Consider the following 20,912-nt stretch of genomic DNA (forward strand, 5'->3'; position numbering starts at 1 on the left):
CCACCTCATGAAGCGCACAGTTCATGCGTTACACCTGAACAGAAATCTTGTATGTTTTCATCGTGTAATTTTGCAAAATTTTGCACTTACCAGGTGTGTCTTTGGCATATTTATATTTTCAAACAAGTTGAATTAAAGGGACTTCATGTCTGTCTGACATTCTTACATGACACATATTTTCATTCATTCATTTTTTAGCTCTTCCAGACACAGAGTAAGACACGTTTCTTTTCACTTTACTAAGATGTTTCACATTATTCATCCCAACCAGGTCAGAGTCATGACTGGCTGATGTTTTGGCTTTGTATGACACTTTGTCAAGGCAGCAACAACAAAAGCATCAACATCAACAAATATGAAAAATTAAATCTGTCTCACAGCAAACCTCATCCATTTGTCGACAAAAAAACAAAAAGTTTCACTTATCCCTGACTTCACAGCATAAATCATAGGCGTCATAAGTAGATCACTATGATATATTAGATCTCAAATAAATAGGTTGTTGTGAAACTTTAAATATATTACTGTTTATGGCCACAGCCATATTCATTTAAATAAATCATCATCTAACATATTAGAAGACAGTGACAGGTAATTAAAAACAGGCATCAGTTCTAATCACAAATACACAATCATAAACGACTACAGCACAAAGAGTCTTGGTGTTAAACACAGATTTCATTAACAATAAATTTTCCCCTTTCTTGTATAAAAAATGGGGACAAAGTTAAGGACAGTATTGCTAATGTCTGTTTTTAGAAAGGCACAGGACTGATGGATAAGTCTCATCTGCAATCTGGTGCTGATGGATTAAATTATATTTGGTCTGTGTGGTTTATATACTTTTGGTATTCAAATAGCAAACAAGGCACAGTCAGGATTTAGTACATGTAAATGTCAGGATTAGTATCTGCAGCATCAAACCAGCAGCTCACATGCAGTTAACAAAAACATTTTATCTTCACAGTTTCAACTTCAACAAAGAAAAATGATCGTTTTTTTTTTCTGACCGATAAGCAGGTGAAAATACTGTAAAGAAAAAATTATATTCTAGTAAATAAGAAAAATAACATAAAAATGGGATTAAGAAAACTGCAATAGGGACGTCTGTTCAAATTAAAGAGACATTTGCTGCTGACAATGATTTGTATTTTTATAGTCAAAATTATGTTGGATGTTTTGCTTTTGTTTATGTGGCTATTATGGGACATAAATCCTCATGTGAACGTGAAATCAGTGAAATTGTTTTAAGTGTGTCAGCAGCTGCTTAATAACGGGTTAGGGCAGTTTTTCTTATCAAGCTTTTCTGTTTCCTGTTTAGTGAAAATTCTCCCACTTCACACAGGAGTGATTGCTGTCAGACGTTTGATTTAAAAGTAACACATTTTCACTAGCTATGTCTATGAAGGAGGCTCCATCAAGTGTTACAGACGCTCTCTTTCTGAACCTTTTTACGTCATTGGTCTTTGTGCTTTACTCATCTGTGCTATGCAGTTTGGACTGATTTTGGTCAAACAGGAGCTGAGGTTGAGGCTTGTTTTAACCCGTTTCTCCCTTTGGCGTCGGTTGCAGAACCAGACTCTGACCACCTCCTTCTCCAGATGGAGGCCTTTGGCTATCCGGGCTATTTCCTGAGATGATGGCTTACTTTTCTCCACAAAACTGCGCTCCAGAGCCTCTTTAGCTCCCAGGCTGCAGTGTGGAACAAGGGACAGAGAACAAAAAGTTAAAGATGAACTGTATGAGATTAAACATATTACAGTGGGTACGGAAAGTATTCAGACCCCCTCACATTTTTCACTCTTTGTTAAATTGCAGCCATTTGCTAAAATCATTTAAGTTCATTTTTTTTCCTCATTAATGTACACACAGTACCCCATATTGACAGAGAAACACAGAATTGTTGAAATTTTTGCAGATTTATTAAAAAAGAAAAACTGAAATATCACTCGGCCATAAGTATTCAGACCCTTTGCTGTGACCCTCATATATTTAACTCAGGTGCTGTCCATTTCTTCTGATCATCCTTGAGATGGTTCTACACCTTCATTGGAGTCCAGCTGTGTTTGATTATACTGATTGGACTTGATTAGGAAGGCCACACACCTGTCTATATAAGACCTTACAGCTCACAGTGCATGTCAGAGCAAATGAGAATCATGAGGTCAAAGGAACTGTCTGAAGAGCTCAGAGACAGAATTGTGGCAAGGCATAGATCTGGCCAAGGTTACAAAAAAAATTTCAGCTGCACTTAAGGTTCCTAAGAGCACAGTGGCCTCCATAATCCTTAAATGGCAGAGGATCCACATATCCAGGAGTGAAAAACTTGTTGCATCATTCCCAAAAAGACTCATGGCTGTATTAGCTCAAAAGGGTGCTTCTACTAAATACTGAGCAAAGGGTCTGAATGCTTATGGCCGTGTGGTATTTCAGTTTTTCTTTTTTAATAAATCTGCAAAAATTTCAACAATTTAGTGTTTCTCTGTCAATATGGGGTGCTGTGTGTACATTAATGAGGGAAAAAAAAAGAACTTAAATGATTTTAGCAAGGCCTGCCCTTCTGTGTGGAGTTTGCATGTTCTCCCTGTGCCTGCATGGGTTCTCTCCGGGTACCCCGGCTTCCTCCCACAATCCCAAAAACATGCATGGGTTAGGTTAATTGGCTACTCTAAATTGCCTGTAGGTGTGAGTGTGTGGTTGTCTGTCTTTGTGTGTCAGCCCTGCGATTGACTGGCGACCAGTCCAGGGTGTACCCTGCCTCTCGCCCATAGTCAGCTGGGATAGGCTCCAGCTCCCCCACGACCCTGGCAGATTAAGCGCTAGAAAATGAATGAATGAATGATTTTAGCAAATGGCTGCAATAAACAAAGAGTGAAAATTTTAAGGGGGTCTGAATACTTTCTGTACCCACTGTATATACGTGTGCATGGTATGTTTGCATGTTTGGTCTTTATGGCAGATACCTGATAGTTGTTCTTCTTTTTCGCTTTCGCTCATTCATTCCTATTTTATCGTTGTACAAGGCTGTGTGGGAAAGAAAATATGTTGTGACTTTACTGTACCTGTAGTTTTGAGTAAGGACACACAAAACACCACAGCAACAAAGATGACTTACTGATTGCTTTTGGCTCACTAACCTAATCTAACCCACTGCACCTTCTTAGTAACTGCCAGATCAACTGTTTCCCTATCAATGCAAGACTAACTATGACTTCCCTATGAATAAATGATTGCAGTGACTTTTCCTTGAAATCATTGCTTCTCCTGAAACCCTGGGATGTTTTACCACTTCAGACCTCTAAGGAAACAATCTGAGGAAAGAAAATCACTCCAAGTTGAAACTGCTTACAGCTCAATGAGGAGTCGTGAGTAGATATTGCTTCATTTTAAGAGGTCATGGGGCAAAAAAGCTGGGGATTGACAGATACAGATTGTCTAACAGATCTCTGTCACAATAATCAAAAGTGCTTGTTTTACCTTTCTGAGATAAGAAAGTTAAGGATTACATTTGAATAAATGCTTTCGATGGAGGTTGATGGAGTGGAGTGGATGTGCGTGACTCACCACCGGCCAGCTCAGCTTCGTTCAGCCATTTTGCCAGAATGGCCTTGAGTTTGCAGGCGTTCTTAAAGCTCAGCTGCAAATTTTCAAAGCGGCAGATCGTGGTCTGGCTGAACTCAGAGCCATGCACTGCAGCAAGAGCCTCGCCTACATTAGTCTGGGTGTAGCCTGGAGGTCAAAATCAAACAGAAATAGAAATACTTTATTGAATACACTGAGCAGAATAGTAGCTAGGTGAGAGCAAACAATTTTGTTTTTCAAGTTCTTTTTTTAAAGGAACCTCACCAAGTTTGATCCTCCGTATTTTGAAGTCATTGGCGAACATCTCCAGCTCTCGTATTTGTGGGGAGTCCATGGCAGGAGCATCTTCTGGGTCTCGCATGCTCTTTCTCTGGGCATCAGTTTTCATCTCTGCAACACCGGGACCCCCAGGGGCCTCATCAGTCGAAAGGAGGGCCGAGGGCAGCGAAGAGAAACCGTGGCTTAATGCACAAGAACCACTACTTAGACCATGATCGGGAAACTTGTACAAGCAAGGAGTAAGAGACCCTGGAGAGGAAGAGAGGGCAGAAAGAGAGGGAAAGCTTGAGAGAGGAAAATTAGTTGGTAAGAGACACAAAGGAGAGCCTCAAGCTGTCAGAAGGGTACTGAAAGCACCATGTCTGCTATTCCCACATGTATCCTCAAGGCCCTAATCTCAACAGCACTCAAAAAGTTTTGACGCGCCTCTGTGAGACACACTGAGCCGCCGGGAATAAAAATTGTCTTTTTGTTTGTTCATCATTTTGGGGTGATAGCCAGTATTTTGTAATTTGGAAATAAATGCGACGATTACCTGTTGTGAAGGTTCGAGCCTATTTAGAAAATTTTCCTTGACTTATTTTTATTTTTTAAATTTTGTCTTTTTCTGCAAAACCCCAAGTAGACCATGTGACACTTTTACAACTCTCCAGTGAAACAGATGAGGCTGTCGCTGGTACATCTGCAGGCAGACGGTTACAGGCACTGCTGTGTGACAAACCTGTAGATGTACAGAATGTTTGAAATGAAATCTAATTTTGCACTTTGACCCTCCATTCACTGATAATAACACTGAAAGGTCTGAAAATGTGACACTAGTGCTTAACAATTATATTTAGTAATTGTCCTGTTTCACGGGCTTGGTGAACATGCATTCTTTTTCCTGGCCCTTAAAATAACAAATTCCAGATTCCCCACAATTTAACAAGCCCTGTTCCCAGAATCTTCTTGTTCTTGGCCTCAGTGTTGCCACACAAAGCTGCGTTCACTTCTTATACTTGTTTTGAAAGGTCCCTATTCAGTAGAGGTAAACAATGCACCACCTAAAACCTTTATATTTTATATCTTTCATTATTTCTACAGGTGGCTGTTTATGTTAAGTGGTTACATGCAGTGGAGCTGGTGGCCGTTGCTGTTCATCACTAGTTTCTCCCTTTTGTTAGTATTAATGAGAGATTACTGCCAGAATACCAGATGGCTGGATGAGTAATTGTGATTTGGAATAGGATGCTCCTCTTTGCATCACCACGCCACACAGCTGCAGAATGCTATGCAGTTCTTCTTCAGTGGAGAAAAAGAAACTGTGCTGATTAATTTACTTAAAAATATAAATATGAATCACAATACATCATGTGCATCATATAAGACTATAAGACCAGACAACAGGCAATGCATGATGCGTACTAAGAGGCCACCAGCAGGTCCACTCTGATCTTTGTCATGAAGATCGCATGCTCTTCAACGTTGCTGAAACTGTATCTATGGTGACCAATGCAACACTCCCCTCTTGTGTTCGTGGGGTTGCAGTGCAAACTGTATAACATGAATTTATAGATGCAGTGACAAGATAAAAAGCACTTCTTGCTTTAGTCTCAACCACATTACAGGACACATACATATACACACATATATTTAACATGGCATTTATCAGAGATCCTAGGCATACATTCAGTTGCCAGTTTATTTGGACCACCTAGCTAAAACTATTGCAGCGACCCTGCAATAATTTTTATGATGGTTGTAATGGTCAGTTTTTATTTAAATTTATTGAAATTTCAGATGCTGTTTTCGTGCCACTGAATTGCAATTTCTCATATGAGGTGATTATACAAGGTGTCTCCAATATTTTGTCCATACTACATCAGTGATGGTAGGGTAAATATTCAGAGTGAAAGGGTTACTTACATACTACCTCAACTAATCAACATTCACACAGGTTTCATCTCAACTCCTCATCGACTTGGCTCGGGGCAATGATTTATCTATCCTGCTGCTCAGCCAGTAAGGATGAGCTGCAACCCTTTGACCTCTCGCCTCGCTTTAAGTGAGCATGAAGCACACAGCAACATCTTTTCTACCGAGCCTAAGATGACAACACTGTTTCAAAAGCTTCATCTGAATCTCTGATATGCAGTAGCTAAATATTGCCAGACAACAGCAGCATTTGAGTCATTTTGGACTCTCTCTGGAGAAACGGTGGCAGAAATACTAAACAGAATAATAGCCCTCTCATCCCCCACTGTACAAAACGGTTGGGCTTCCAAAGTGGAACAGAGATAGAAAGGGATGCTGTCATTGACCCGCTGAATTGTTCAGTCGAATCTATGCTGGAGCGCAAAGGGGCAGATTCTACTCCAAAACTGTATGCATCAGAGGTTTCCTCTTGTAGTGAAGGTGTTGGAAAGAGGTTGGACTCCCTCTCTTGAAATCTCTTTTTAAGGCCACGGGGTAATATCCAGATGCAGTACACTGTATGTCTGCTTTCCTGCAAATGCCTATAATTTTAAGCTGTCTCAAAAGAGCTTAGTTGTCAGATGTCTCCTAAATTTCTGTCATACAGCTGTTAACATCAACATCAAATAAGGGTAAGCACCCTAATGAGAGTATCCCAGCACCTTATTTGTTTACTAGTGGTGAGAAGGGATTTGGGGCAAATCTCTTCACCCCTGAGAACAACGGCAGTTTCTTACGGTCCTGGATGATTCAGCTTGAGGCATCCTGTTTTCCTCAACAGGCCACAGAAAGAGAGAAGACTTTGTGTCTGTGCCTGATGCCTGCTCTGATATTCCCTGGACAGTGTAAACACAGCCATGCTGTGGTGCACACAGCAGTTGTTTGTGTGCTGTGGAGATAGGCTGGGCAGCAAGCCCTTTTCAAAGCACATGCGGGCTCAGTAATTTTGTGAAAGCACCTCACAAGCCTTTGTGCGTATCAACCCACGGACTGTCTATACATGTGCATCTTCTGAGCGGAGCAGCATCAGCAGCTTCATGCTGAGCAAAGATAGAAAGCAAAGGAACTGAGCAACATGCTGAGTTGATGTAGATGTAATTAAAAGGCAATTAATATGTATATGCATATGCATATGTGTGTGTGTGTGTGTGTGTGTGTGTGTGTGTATTTTGCCCATTGAACAAGCTGACTTTTTATCACACTTTAAAGATGTTATGCTCAACAGATGCTTATTTACACATCCAGCAGGTAGAGAACAATGTTAGCACTCATTTGGACTCGTGTTTGTGGTTGCCTGACGAATGTAAGTCCATAATCACTTCGATTCAAGCTCCATTTTGGTCTCCACCAACTAGTGACGAAAATGTCTGGAGCTTTAGCCGCTAAATGCTCTGCTGTGCGTGTTGCCTCCTGAAGCTGAAAATAAGGTTGATGCAGTAAAAAAAAAAAAAAAGCTTAAAAGCTCCATTCAGCTGAAAGGAACTGCAGAATTGATAATTCTCTGTGGGTAAAGCGACACCTTTCATATTACACAGGCATTTGATCCATTGTTAAGGTAAAAAAAAATTAACAACCAGCTTTAAAAATGAAAGAGCCAATTTCTTCCCTGACCTCAGCTCTCATAATTACAGTGTTCTGTTTAATGCTATTAACTCTGTTTCTGCCCTGTCCACTCAAATGTCCTCTGCTGAGGGGTGCTGTTGACCACTTTGCACAAGTTTCAATTTGTGATTAATTGGATGCAGTCTCTCACATGAATTCCAGCACTTGCACACTTCATATACCTCCCACTAAATTCTTTAATGAGGTTTCATCTATATAGTTGTTTATATAGTTATATAGTATTTAGCTGTCAGTCTTCTAATTGTTGATACTCCCCTTGTTTAAAACTGAGCAAAATCCCTTTGTCCTAAACAACTGTCTTCCCACATGCCTTTTTACATTATTTTCCAAAGCTGTAGACAAAAGCTGCAAACAAGTTGATCTCACTCAAGTTGACTGTCAGTAATATTTGTTATACCTTCAATCTGCCCCTTAACAGTACAGAAACTGAGTTCATTAAAGTGGCAAACGATCTCTTGATGGTAGTAAATGTGAGCACCTGTTTAATTTTGTTCCCATTCTTCCAGCGCAGCCTTTGACATATAATTTTATTAGACCATTTACAGGAGTGGGTGGATGTCACCGGATCTACACTTGAGTGGTAAAAAAGAAGCAATTTTGTTGGATATGTCTGGGTGTTTCATTTGGTCTGTGTTCATATCTTGGACACAGAAACTACAAAGGTGTCACATAGTGGTTTGACACCACAAAATGCCATGTCTGATCCTGAGAACATGAAACAGAGAAAATGAGAAGTTGCTCACCCTCATAAGAGAGGGTGCACAGTGTGCACAGTGACAATTACTACTTCAAAGTGATTTCACAGAGGGAGGAACATTTCTATTTTATAAGTTATTTTCTGTGCTGTTGATTGACTTCGTCCAGGAGAATGATTTAAAATGAGTTCTGGCTCCATTCCTCCTAACTAGGCATACAACATTTGCACCTACTGCAGTCGCTAATGACTGTATAGTAAAGAAAATAAGTCCACTGCACAGTATTTCTCCTGTGCATTAGCTTCAGTGTGAAATATTGCAAGCTTAGGAAAGCTGTAACATCATCATGGATTGATGGAGCTCCCTGTTTTAAATTAGGCAACTGTGATAAATTACATAAAAAAAACTGCTTTGCTGACTGTCAAAAATATTTTTTGTGAAGTATAAAAAAGACTGATGACTGCCTTGAACTTGAAAAATATCAAATCTCTTAACACCAGTACCTTTGAAACAGTTTTCGCATAACAGCTTCTATATTCATGTTTTTGCTCTCTCTGCAGGAGGGGGAGGAAGTGACAATCTTTGACAGTTATGTATAACAAGTGCACTAAAGAGCTCCAGCGTTAGGCGAGGTAATCAAGTTTGAAATTGATTTTAACTGGTAGCAGATTTAAAATTAAATGGAGAATAAACAAATTGTCTGCTCAATTTACTGGGTTTAACTGCAGGCCAGGAGAGAGAATGATTATGTGTGTGTGTGTGTGGAGAGATTGTGTATGTGGTCACTACCTTGCAATGGGTTTGCACCGCTCACCATGTTAGGGTGAGGGACACCACAGGTCTGCAGGATACGAGTCTGAGAAATGCTGGCAGAGAGCATCTCCTGAGCTATGTGAGAGAGAGAGAGGGAGAGAGAGAGGGAGAGAGAGAGAGAGAGAGAGGGAGAGAGAAGCCTTTATTATCATCATTACTATTGTCAATAATGTCAATAATCATCATGAAAACCTCTACTACAGCCATAATTGTCAGTACAACGCTGTTGTACCTTCAAGAATATTTGATTGCACACCCCAGACTCAAACAAGAGTCTGACCATATTGATGTCTCCACACATGACACTTCAGTGTGAACTGTGTCCAGTTGTGTGACTAGATCTGTCTTTCCTGCACGTTAACTCAAGCACATTACTTTCAGTTTGCAGACTATCACCAGGTGAAGCCCACACATGACTGACACTGAGTAACTGTGGATTTTTGAGATATGATTTCAAAGCATCCTAAACACCATTATAATAATTGTTGGCATAAATCCATATTGATTAAGTCACTGTCTTCATCATTATCATCTACAGTATGTCATCATCAGCTCCAATACCATTAGCCTTACCATGAGAGATCATCAGTGTCATTAAATAGCGTTAAATAGTCTGTTTACTGTTCATTATTTTTCATTGATTGATAGTTTAGTCAATTAGATATTAGGTAAATGAGAATTTCCCACAACCCAAAGATATTCAAAAACAGTTAACACAGATTACGTGCTTTGGCACGAAAGTGATTTATAAACATGGTCCATTTACCATCTGAGAAGCTGGAACCAGAGAACATTTATAATTTTTGCTTGATAAATGGCCTAAATGATTAACGGATTTTAATCAACTTATTGTTTCACTACTAGATTTATCACAGCTTTGTTATCTGAGTTGTCACAAATACCACCACCAGTGACTCACCTGCCATCATGCCATAGGTGGCCTGCTGGTTGCTGTAGTGACAGGGGGTGACTGGGTAATGTAGGCTCGGGGGGCCGTTGCCAAGAGCGTTGCTGAGGGAGGAGGTGGACAGGTGCATGTGGGAGCGCTTGGAGGTCTGACCCAGGGACAGCCCAGATGATACTGATGGGGGGGGGCAACAAATGTGGTTACAGTCTGAGCAGAGAACGAAAGATCAGCAAACCAAGAAGTGCAGAGACATGCTAGTAGGATCTGAGTAGAAATAGTTTTGAAAAACTATTTCGTTTTTAAATAAATGTTGGAACTGCTGATAGCAGCTGTTACATTGTGCATTGGCATAAGATGATATATTTTGTTTGGGTGATTTTTCGAGCAAGTGGGTTGTTATAGAACTGTCCATGCAAATGCCTCTAAACTAACATCAACACCCCAGACATGAATGTTCTCACGCACATGAAATTTTTTTTCTTCTGTGATCAGAAATCAAATGGAAATTGTTTTGACCAGCTTTGCTCAGGAAGAAAGCTTCATCATATCAGACCGAAAGCGAGAGATGAAGATGATGATGATGGCCAGTATATGAGTTTTTACCAAGACCGATATCAACCCAATCTGCCAGTCTCATTCTAGTGCAGCCTGAACAGAGAGAGATGTTACGTCTGATTTGAACACATTGATATTTAGTAAAAGAGTAAAGACTCTGGGGAGAAATGTCAGTTACTGTAGAACTGGTTCTCACTGCCCTGGTTTGAAAGGAACCTCTGAAGAACACAATGATAGTGGCAAATTAAAAAACCAGGGATATTAACCTTGAGAAGGTTTTGAAGTGTTGGTTGATTATAACACAGATTCACAGCTAGAGGATGACTTTTCTTTAAAGACTCTGCTTTATAAGCCATTGTGAACACTCCTCTCTGCTAAGTGTATTTAAATGTAGTAGAACATTGTTCTGGTCATGCCCTCTGCTAATTATATAATTATTCATGTATTCATCTTTTTATGCAGCTCGGTGTTCCCTCCAAGCACTAATGCATTCACTCCGGCGTTGTTAAGATGCACTCTGACTTGGTACAGTACCACTGACACTCATGTACAGATGCTTTCTGTGAGGCCGTCTTGAAATACAGCAAAAGCACTGTACCACTGAGGATGATCCTGTCGTAATTCGTTGAATTGTACTTATTCCATAATTACACATTTTTATTTATGTTAGATGGCCACATCGCCCATTTCGCCGGATTAACATTTTATAGCAGCAAAACAGCATTCTTAAAATACCATGAGTACAGTATTGTCAGTAAATCATTAAATCAATTTTACAGCTTGTGTTTAACCTGCTGCTATACAGATATAATGCACGACTAATGCTCTGCACGATCTAATCCAGTGTATTCTGAGCAGTAACAATCAGTAGGCACTAAAATCCCCAGGAAGCTGTCTTCACAATGCTCCGTTGAGAAATAGACCTTGGGGATTTTATCATACTGATAACATATCCTCAAAGCAATTATCCACTGAGTAGAGACAGCTGGGCCAACCCAGCTGATTAGGTGCATTTACATAATTTGGATTGAATTTGAATAAATGTATTTTTCAATTCAATTCATCATTCCCATTGCCTGAGAAAACAACTGTGCCTTGATAAGGAAGAATCAGCGGGGTGGCCCAGCACAACTGAGTCAATTATGAGTCTATAGGAGCAACTCGTAGTCCTACGTGAGACATGACTCAACCTGCATGAGACACCCAAAAGTCTTCCTATAGAATCAATAGTGTGCTCACTAGTAGTACAAACAAATTGCAGAATACACTCATCTATGCTTTGTCACCGTAAGAAAAGTCACAACGCCACCACCCTTTCTTCTTATAGCTTCATAAGGTTGACGTGGAAGTTGAGGTAATTGTTACAGGCCTGGCTTCTGGCAGCTGAGATCTAACACCATGATAACACTATGTGGGTCCATATCATTAATGAAGTTTCTGTTCTCCTCTGAGCCTAATTTTGTGCATAACAATTTATCAAAGGGTGACACTCATGAGAAACTAATGATACAACACAAAATATGTTTTACTTTACAAGACAGAAGACCCTCAGAGCCCAGCTTACCTGCAGAAACCATGGTGTGTGCATGGGAGGTGGTTGGCAGGCAATCACTGGTAGAGGCGTGGTGCATGAGGATTGGCAAAGCAGAATCTCCTGCCAGTGGGGTGAAAGAGTCTGCGCTGAACGCCTGACATGCCATCCTTCTCTGGCCTCTCACACTCAGCTGATCCCAATGGTGCACTGGAGTTTGATGTGGTCCCTTGAATGGCTTCTTGTCTTTGCTTGCCTTTGCTTGCTTTATTTGGTCTTGTGTCCCATTGCTGCTTTGCTTGTCCTTTGTCTTTTCAAGTCTTGTCCTGTTGAAGTCAGTTTCCTTGCCTGTCTGTCTTGTGCCTTGTTATGTGTTGTCTTACTTTGTCTTTGGTCTCGTCTTCTTTGGCCTTCCCTTGTTCTGCCTTGTCTTTTTCTTGCTGCGTCTTGTCTTCTTTCACCTCTTGTATCGTGCTCTTGTCCTTTCCTCTCTGGCTCAGTGAAGCATACTTCTCTCTTCAGTCACTTGGGACTATGCAGGTAGAAAACTTTGATAGGTTACTTTTTTTTTCTCAAAGTGAAATGGATGTCAGCTCTTCAGCCCAAAGTCTTTACAGTTTTTGGCACGACTCTACCCTCAGCCAAGACTCTCGAAGATGAATAGTGATGAGATTCAGGTTCAAGTTACTATCACTGGTATTTCTGCTCAAACGTGTTTCTTAGCTACTGAGGTTTCTCTCATTAGGGCCTCTTCCATGCATCTCCTGTCTCTATTATACATGCAGGTAAACCAGTCTGTCATACCCTGAGCTTTTTGCCAGCCTTGTCTACTGCAGGTATTTATATCCCACCCCTCTACAACTAACCACCCCTCTCTCAACCTATGATGCCCCCTATTTCCTATCGTGCTGCTCACCCCCACCTACCAATCCCATGTCAGTGCTGTTATTACTTGTGTTTGTCCCTACCTGCGTTCTTCTCATCCTGCTTCCAAATCCAGGATTAGGGCACAGAGCGGCTGGGAAACCCGATCCCCTCCTCTCCTCTTGCCATGTCTCCATCCCTCTCCCTGATTACAGGATTGTGTTATAAAAGCAATGGGAAAGTAAACTGAACGCTTAAATTGTCTCAGACCAATTGTTTTTTGCTTTTATACGCGTGTGCATACCCTCAACCTGGGAGACTACAATTTGGAAAAACATGACACTTATACCACAGATATTGAAATGGCTTGCAGGAGCTTTTAGGTGTAAATTGGATGCTTTTTTTTCAGGATTGACCCAGATTGACCTGGAGGTGAGGAGCACCACTTTAACCCTACCTATTTAGCCCACAGCCAAAAACTCCTGCCGGATTATCTCAGAGTGAGTGGAAGAAAAGGTTACCATTGTTTCAGTATGGAGTCCATATTGTTTCAAATGCAGAGTGCTCCAGGTAAAGACAACAGGTCTCATCAGGGAGGATGAAGGTTAATCTGAGGAGCGTGGCCACCATGTGCACTCTGTTGTGTCTGCTTGTATTTGTGTTTATCCTGGGCTCTGCTTCACTATTGTTGACATAGGTGGGCAGCAGGTGGAAAATAGCTTGTGGGCGGCAGGCACGATTCGACTTGCTCAAGCACATAGTGTAAATTTTGACTGGATGAACTTAGTTTTGACAGTGTTTCTCCTCAGAATGAAAATCGTTAATTTTTCAGGCACGTTACTGAGTTCATTCATTCACTCAGTTGTAGGGTAAAAAAAAAAATCTTAGGTGGGTTAATTTGAACATTCTCTTTATTTTATGTTGGTTTAAGGACAGTGTGATTTCTCAGTTTGAACAGTGAAAGAATCTTAAAAGAAAATATCTCAAAGTCTGTTGATTGTGACTTGTGTGTGCCACATTTGTAGGCATTAAAATCCAAGGGCTGATGACATGGAGTCGCTTTTTCCATTCCCCCTTAAATATGCAACCTGAATCTTAGATTAAATGTTTGATTAAAAAGACTCAATGAGGCTGAGCACTGATAATGAGAGCCATTGTGACAAATAGCCAAGCAAATCAAAATGGACTTTGACAAATCCCATTTCACCTGTTCAAGGCTTGAAATACACACACTAAAAAACAAATCCACAATATTAAGGAGACATCTTAATGTAATCCTGTGTGACAAAAGAAAAAAAAATATCACCAACACAAGTATCATCCTCAAAATACTTTTCTCTCTTCTTTTATTTCAGCCAGCAACTCCCACTCAGGCTAAAGACCATCTTCCCAGCTGGTAAATGCAGGCTTATTTTTGTACGCTGAGACTGAACCACCTCTGTTTTAGAGCAATCTGTATGCTACTGCAAACTCAGAAAAAACTCAGATAATCAAAATAATTATTCAGCAATTTAGACTTTACATACACAAAGTTTCCATTTTTAGCCAACATTTGTTAAAGAATTTTCTCTGACAAATGTGCAGATCAACCTTACCCGAAGGCAGCTGATGTGTGGCAACCTGCTGAGATGACTCAAAGTTGAAACGACAGTAAATGTAGCCACAACATAAACACAGAAAGTGAACTCTCTTGAAGAAATATTCCCTTTAAAATGTTTATATATTTTCCTCATTGATCAGACATGGTCCAGCCATTGTTGTCTGCCTCTGAGTTGAATGTAGTTTGTCTTTAAAACACAAGTTGGGGATGGGTAAGAGGTAAATGTTACCCTGAATGGGTTCTGATGTAAGGCTTCATTAGGCTGCATACAAGCAAACAAGCACTACGTTTTAATGGAGGTTGCTATTGTGTTTCTGAGGTGACTCAACTACAAATTCGGGAAGAAACACAAAATACTTAGACATTTGTGGAACCACAGTGTTTGGAAAAGTGATAATTTTGATGTTTTAACATACTGGTGAATGGAAGCTTCAAATATCTTGGCTCAGAACTGTGTAGATTGAATGGGCTTCTAGACCGGTAAAAAGAAAAGATAATCAAAGGGCGAGGGAATAGAAAAGGCAAACCTTTCCCATGGATAGACAAGACGGCACACATGCGCGCACACACACACACACACACACACATACATATGCACATAAAGAGCCTGAACTTAATTAGTGAAAAGACTATGAGTCAAAGGGGTTCTCTTAAAGCACCTGTCCTAGATCCTCTTCCTCCCTCCCCTTCACTAACCACCCCCCACACCCCTCCACACACACACACACACACACACACACACACACACACACACGTAAACACAATGTTCCAATGTTCACATAGACTATTAGTCTAATCTCTCATACAGGTTTAAAAAAAAACATGTTACAAGCACAAAAAAACAGAAGGCAAACACACATATATATTCCCCTCGTCACCACAAACACACACATAAGCACACACACACACACACGCCAGAGACCATCAACTTGTGCAGTGGGAACAGAGTGCGGTGGCACATTCTCACAGGTATCACATCCGTACATACAGTGTACCAGGTGGACTGTGTGTATTTGCATGTGACTGTGTGTGAAAATGAGACCGAGAGAGTGTGTTGAAAATGAGATGGCACACCTCAGGGGGTTTATCCTGATTTTTAATAAACTTGCCAACATGTTTGTGTATATAAATCTGTGTGTGTGTCTGTGCTTGAGGAATATTTCATGACCCTTTACATCACCTAAAACTGCAATAAATAAGCACCATGACACATTTTGAATTCAAGTTGTTGCCAGCTCATTAGCAGTTTAGCAGCCTTCAATCAAAAGTGTGTGTCTGTGTGCGTGTGTATCTATGCACTGTTGTACAGTAGCACCCAGTGAAAAATGTGCAGTGTTAGTAAGTTTACCAGAGGTATGGTAAAAAAAAAAAAAAAAAAAAAAAAAAACAGAAAACATGGATGTGGACAAAGATAAACACATCAGTGGTTTACACTCACATGGCTGAAATAAATGATTATAAGTAATGATACAACCATTTTTCAAATCAACTTGCGTATTCCTCAGATTTACAGAGGAACAAGTAGAGTGCAGAGTTCTTTTACTTCTTCCTGTTGAGTGTTAAAGCTTTAAGCAGATAATACAATGTGAAGCGAAAAATGTTTTCTTTCAGATGTCAAAGATCTCCCTCAGCCAAGAAAGCTGAACTGACTGCAGCTTTGTGCTGCTGCCTATTTTCTGAGGTTTTTATTTGAGAAAGAATTTCATGGTTGAGTGTGGGTGTGAGCATTCCCTTTTAATAATACACAGCAAACTTTGTTGATTGGCCCTGCGCTACCACAGTAAATTCTTCAAATAATCGACCTTGAATAAGTCAGTGGGCTCCAGCGTTCATTCGCTGAACCTACATAAACATTTAAAGTGAATTTTGCCAGAATATCCCTGTTTTTACCCAACTAAACCATGAGAGAGGGGAAGTGGGAGTGAAAGTGAACTGCTGAAAATGGCTTTTGTCTTGTTTTTGAATTTCTGCATCCATTCATTATGCAGGGATGAACTCTGAGTTAGGTTTGTTGGATGTTTGAATAAATCATGGCAGAGGTCAGCTCTCCTGATGAATATCAAGCAAATCTTGTGCACCACTCCGACCACCATCTGCCCAGAACTGCGCCTGACTCACCAAGCACAGCACAAACACCACCCAAACACATCTGAGAGGGCTAATTTCATCAACATATTCAACAAACCCTGCTGAGAACAGCAAAGGTTAACCGTCCATAGGAGGAAACAAGAGCGGGTTCTGGATCTGCTCTCCTCGTGTCTCACAGATTACCATCTCTCTTCATTAAGTAAATGTCAGCATCAAATATTTGCAGGTTAAATGACAGTATCCCCACGTTTGCGTACAGCTCTCAGTTTACTATAAAAGTACCACTTCACTTTGTTGTCAAGTGTTTTCTGTAATGTTCCAAGATCCTCTTTCGCAACATGTTTTTGATTTATTTTTTCTCATTTAAGAGCAGATGCAGTCATAAAAGATATAACACAAAAATCAAGTGATATCTGCCTGTCACCTAACAAAGATGCATTGGAGCATAGGAACGGTTTTGTGCTCTCTATAGCCCCGTTCAACAACTTCTCATTTCCTTCTACAGTACAAGAGGAAATAAGATGTGAAGGGCTTTCAGCTACTCTGTTACCAATAACTTAACCCTTAGCCCAATTTAAACAAAGCAAATGGCAGGTATTTTAAACTGGCAACTAACCTTTGATTCACAATTAGTGTGCCAAGTCTTATAGCGTCGCCACACGTACACAGACTCCATTAAAGGTTCCATACAAAGTAATAGAAGTGAATAAACCATCCGGTTCTTGTCCTTGCAAACAGCATACAAGTACAGGCATTACATACCTCCTAATATTATGATTCACTGTAAAGAATAAGCAGTGATAGCAGTGTAGTAGAAAAGAGATAAAATTACAGCATAAACCTACTGTGACATTCCAGTTGGGAACTTCTTCCATTTCCCTTGAACCCAAAAGCCACATTTCAGCCGCTGAGCCTCAGCCATGGGCACACACTGTCCCCGTGTTCCTTCTGAAAACCACACAAACATTATTGGACTTGCTAAATATATTTATTGCACAGCATGCTGAATGTTTAAAGAGACTTTTTATTTTACAATCCATATACAACTGTGGCACCAGACGAGTTTCGCCATTAGTCTTTCCATAATCAACACTGCAGCTGGTGTACTGCTCTTTGTGACTCTGTTCCTGTCATTTTTCTCCTCTGCTCTTTGCAGCACTCACGGTTTGAAGGACAAGCCAGCTGAATAACAAAATGCTGCAGAGGGATAAGCAAATCTAACAGAGAGATGACTTCGTTGGAGGGGACAGGAATGACATGACAAAATGCAAAAAATAAGCAGAAACAACACTGAAAGTGACACCTGCACTGGTGGGGGGGGGGTAATGCTACTTTAGATTCAAGACATATGTGAAAGTTGCTTTTGTTTATGTCTCCACGGCTGGTGAAATGGCATTTCAATCCTATCCTTAAGAACTCATTCTTCCCAGGCAGCTCCATACTCACACTGTTTTTCCGCTGAGAGAAAACTGCCTCAACACAGAAAGTTCAACATCATAAGCCTCATGCGCTGTGCACCAGCAGTACTTAAAAAACAAGGCTGCTCCTGATGCACAATGCCATCTTGTCCGTCTCAGGCTGTGGTGCAAAATGTTCAAATAGGTGTGAAAATAAAATAGCGACTATAGAGAGTGGAACAAAGGGATTGAGAGGGACAGAGACTAAAAAGAGGAAGGAATAAAAGAATGAGACAGAAAGATGTGCACAGTACATGATGTACACATGCACACATGCATGTAATAAAATCAACTTCATTCAACTCCTTTCTCTGTAGTGGCAACAAAAAAAAAAGAGGAAAAAAAATCATACAGGATGGATGTAGGCGGTAGCTAGGCAACAGGCACCAAGACAGGGCAGTTTACTCATGTGCCCTGTAAGTCTATGAGGCTTTATGAGTTTCCATCTATCCCTTCATTGGCTGAACAAGGGCTGAAATGAAACAAACAAATAAAACCGTAGCAAATGTTTTGGCTCGCTGTGAAACTACTGGCATTACATTCACATTCAAAATTCACAAAAATTCTGAGTGATTGAATATTTATTTCTGCTGTTTTCACTGCTACTTGAACCTCTATAAACATGCTTAAACTGAGAAGATACCGGTCAATGTGATAAATCAACGTAGGGATTTTAAGGGTGCTGCACCTGTCAGTCTTGGTACTTGGTCTGTGCTTATTATTCATTGACTGCCATCTCTAAGGCTGCAATCTGGAAAATTTCATGACGCTGTAATGAAGCCTGTGCATTCAGCTTTAAAATTGCATTTGAGCGTCTGCTTCCTAATTGAGCTTTTGCTTCACCTGACCACCAGGAGGCTACAGAGAAGCAAACACAAAGAGAATCACAAAACAAGAGAAACAGAGACAGAGGGAGATGGAGAGAGATGATTCAGACCTTATCAGTAAAAGCAACTTCCTACGATCCCCTCACCCTGCTAACCCAGATTTTACCGCCAAGCCCTTTAACCCCTTTAATTCATGTTCTGTCCTTTCATTCATGAACACAGCTGAAAATTCTGCTGTCGCTCCCATCGACAGACTTGTCTGTGTACCGTTCATTACACGGAGAAATTGTTGATGGTGTTACAGGGAAAAATCATTACATGGGATCAGGGCATTTGTTGTTGGCAGGCTCAAGGAAAATGTATTTCAAATGATAACAGGCTCCTGACGGTCTGACTGATAAGCTGGTTAACTTCATGTTGGGTTGTTGATTTATCTTGATCCACTCAGGCTTGTAACTTACTGACAGCTGTTCACATACAATAAAAGACAGGGTAATATGTACAGCACAAGCATTAAGGCATTAAAGCATTGAAACTGATGTAGTTGTAAAAATTGTTCAGCCGTTCCATCCTGCTGAACTACAAAGCGATCTCTACAATTTCGACTACAAAGCAGTGCCAGGTGACATATTGTGCTTTCTTAACTCTTTAAAAATGTAAGATGACGTTTAAGGATTTTTTCAACATTTCTGCTCTTTGAGTTCATTCTACAGCACGTTACCTGCCTAGCACCAAAAAGCACACAGACAAAGTTGCCAAAAAACAATTAATACTGATTTAAACCTTCAATTATTGATTTTTTGGCCACTTGGCAGCAGCAGAAAAAAGTTGCGAACACAACATTAAAGTATCACCACCTTTTACGTTGATAAGCAAGACTTGTTAGCAAACAGTTGCTTACTTTTCACATGCAGGAGACTTGGGCCTTTTATGCTTTGATTCTCATTTACAATTTCTTGGCTCTTTAGCCTTACAGAACCCTTTTAAATCTTTTTAAATCCTTATTGATTCTCCAATTCCAAAGTTAATCCTCACCAAGCAATAAACCAAACCAGTTTCTTAGTTCCTGAAAAGTTGACCTTTCCGATATTCAAGCTTTTTAACTGACGTCGTCAATAAAAGGATTTAGAGGAAACCGTCTATCAGCCAGGTCTAATTCTGGCCACATGGCTTTAATTGGTACAGTGGGTGTACAGGCCATCCATGTCCCTGACTGTCTTTGATCATACCATAGGAGCAGATTAAACATGAGAGTATGACACTACCACCAGTACATTGATAAGCACCAGACAAGGCAGTGTAGTAGGACAGCTCTGGGTTTAATATGCAGCCCAGGCTTCATCTGTAGTGACAGGAAGACAGGAAGAATGAGACAGCATTATATTTCAGTTTGCCTGTGGCTCTCTTCTAAAGTCAAACACCCGGTATGACAAAAGCAACATAACAAGTAAATTTACCCATTCAGATTACCATTCCCAATCTATGATTACTGTCATCTGACTCCACCCAAATGCACAAATGTTGTTCCGTGTCATCTAAAGTGGACTGCAGTAGAGCCACGCCCTTGTAATGAAATACTTCTGTTTGTGTCTATTTGTGTTTAAATTGGGTTGAAATGTTACTTATACATATATTCTGAGTGTTCTGATTTGATTTTCTAATTATACAATCAGACGGCACGGTGGTGCAGTGGTTAGCACTGTCGCCTCACAGCAAGAGCGCTCCAGGTTCAAACCCCTGCCTGGGCCCTTCTGTGTGGAGTTTGCATGTTCTCCCTGTGCCTGCGTGGGTTCTCTCCGGGTACTCTGGCTTCCTCATAAAAACATGCATGGGTTAGATTAATTGGCTGCTCTAAATTGCCCGTAGGTGCGTGTGTGGTTGTCTGTCTTTGTGTGTCAGCCCTGCGATTGACTGGCGACCAGTCAAGGGTGTACCCCACCTCTCGCCCATAGTCAGCTGGGATGGGCTCCAGCTCCCCCGCGACCCTGACGGATTATCATGTCATCATCTGCCGCTTATCTGGGTCCAGGCCCAGGTCGCGGGGGCAACAGCTGCCCAGTCCACAATGCACCAAAGTCCTATGACTTATTGATATATATGCAATATATTATATTTAACTCAGGGGGCTACACACTGAC

General features: G+C 40.7%; 1 protein-coding gene across 1 annotated transcript; it reads right to left on the minus strand.

Annotated features, from left to right (window-relative positions):
• Positions 1-1,451: 1,451 nt before the first annotated feature.
• Positions 1,452-12,107, minus strand: pou1f1 (POU class 1 homeobox 1). Its single transcript, XM_041057591.1, has 7 exons — positions 11,972-12,107; positions 9,865-10,026; positions 8,922-9,020; positions 3,847-4,110; positions 3,565-3,729; positions 2,964-3,024; positions 1,452-1,692 (listed from the first exon to the last, which is right to left on the minus strand). Exons 1-7 carry the CDS (start codon positions 12,105-12,107, stop codon positions 1,452-1,454), a joined length of 1,128 nt encoding a protein of 375 aa, XP_040913525.1.
• Between the last annotated feature and the right edge of the window lie 8,805 nt (positions 12,108-20,912).

The sequence above is a fragment of the Toxotes jaculatrix genome, chromosome 15 (assembly GCF_017976425.1).
Source record: "Toxotes jaculatrix isolate fToxJac2 chromosome 15, fToxJac2.pri, whole genome shotgun sequence".
NCBI lineage: Eukaryota > Metazoa > Chordata > Actinopteri > Toxotidae > Toxotes > Toxotes jaculatrix.

What these genes read in the sequence shown, in the direction of transcription:
- pou1f1 (XM_041057591.1), bottom strand. Translation starts at nt 12,107, where the DNA reads ATGGCATGTCAGGCGTTCAGCGCAGACTCTTTCACCCCACTGGCAGGA. An exon ending in ACACACCATGGTTTCTGCAG is followed by an intron (nt 10,027 to 11,971) that starts GTAAGCTGGGCT and finishes CCCCCCCATCAG; the next exon opens with TATCATCTGGGCTGTCCCTG. An exon ending in CGAAGCTGAGCTGGCCGGTG is followed by an intron (nt 3,025 to 3,564) that starts GTGAGTCACGCA and finishes TTTCCCACACAG; the next exon opens with CCTTGTACAACGATAAAATA.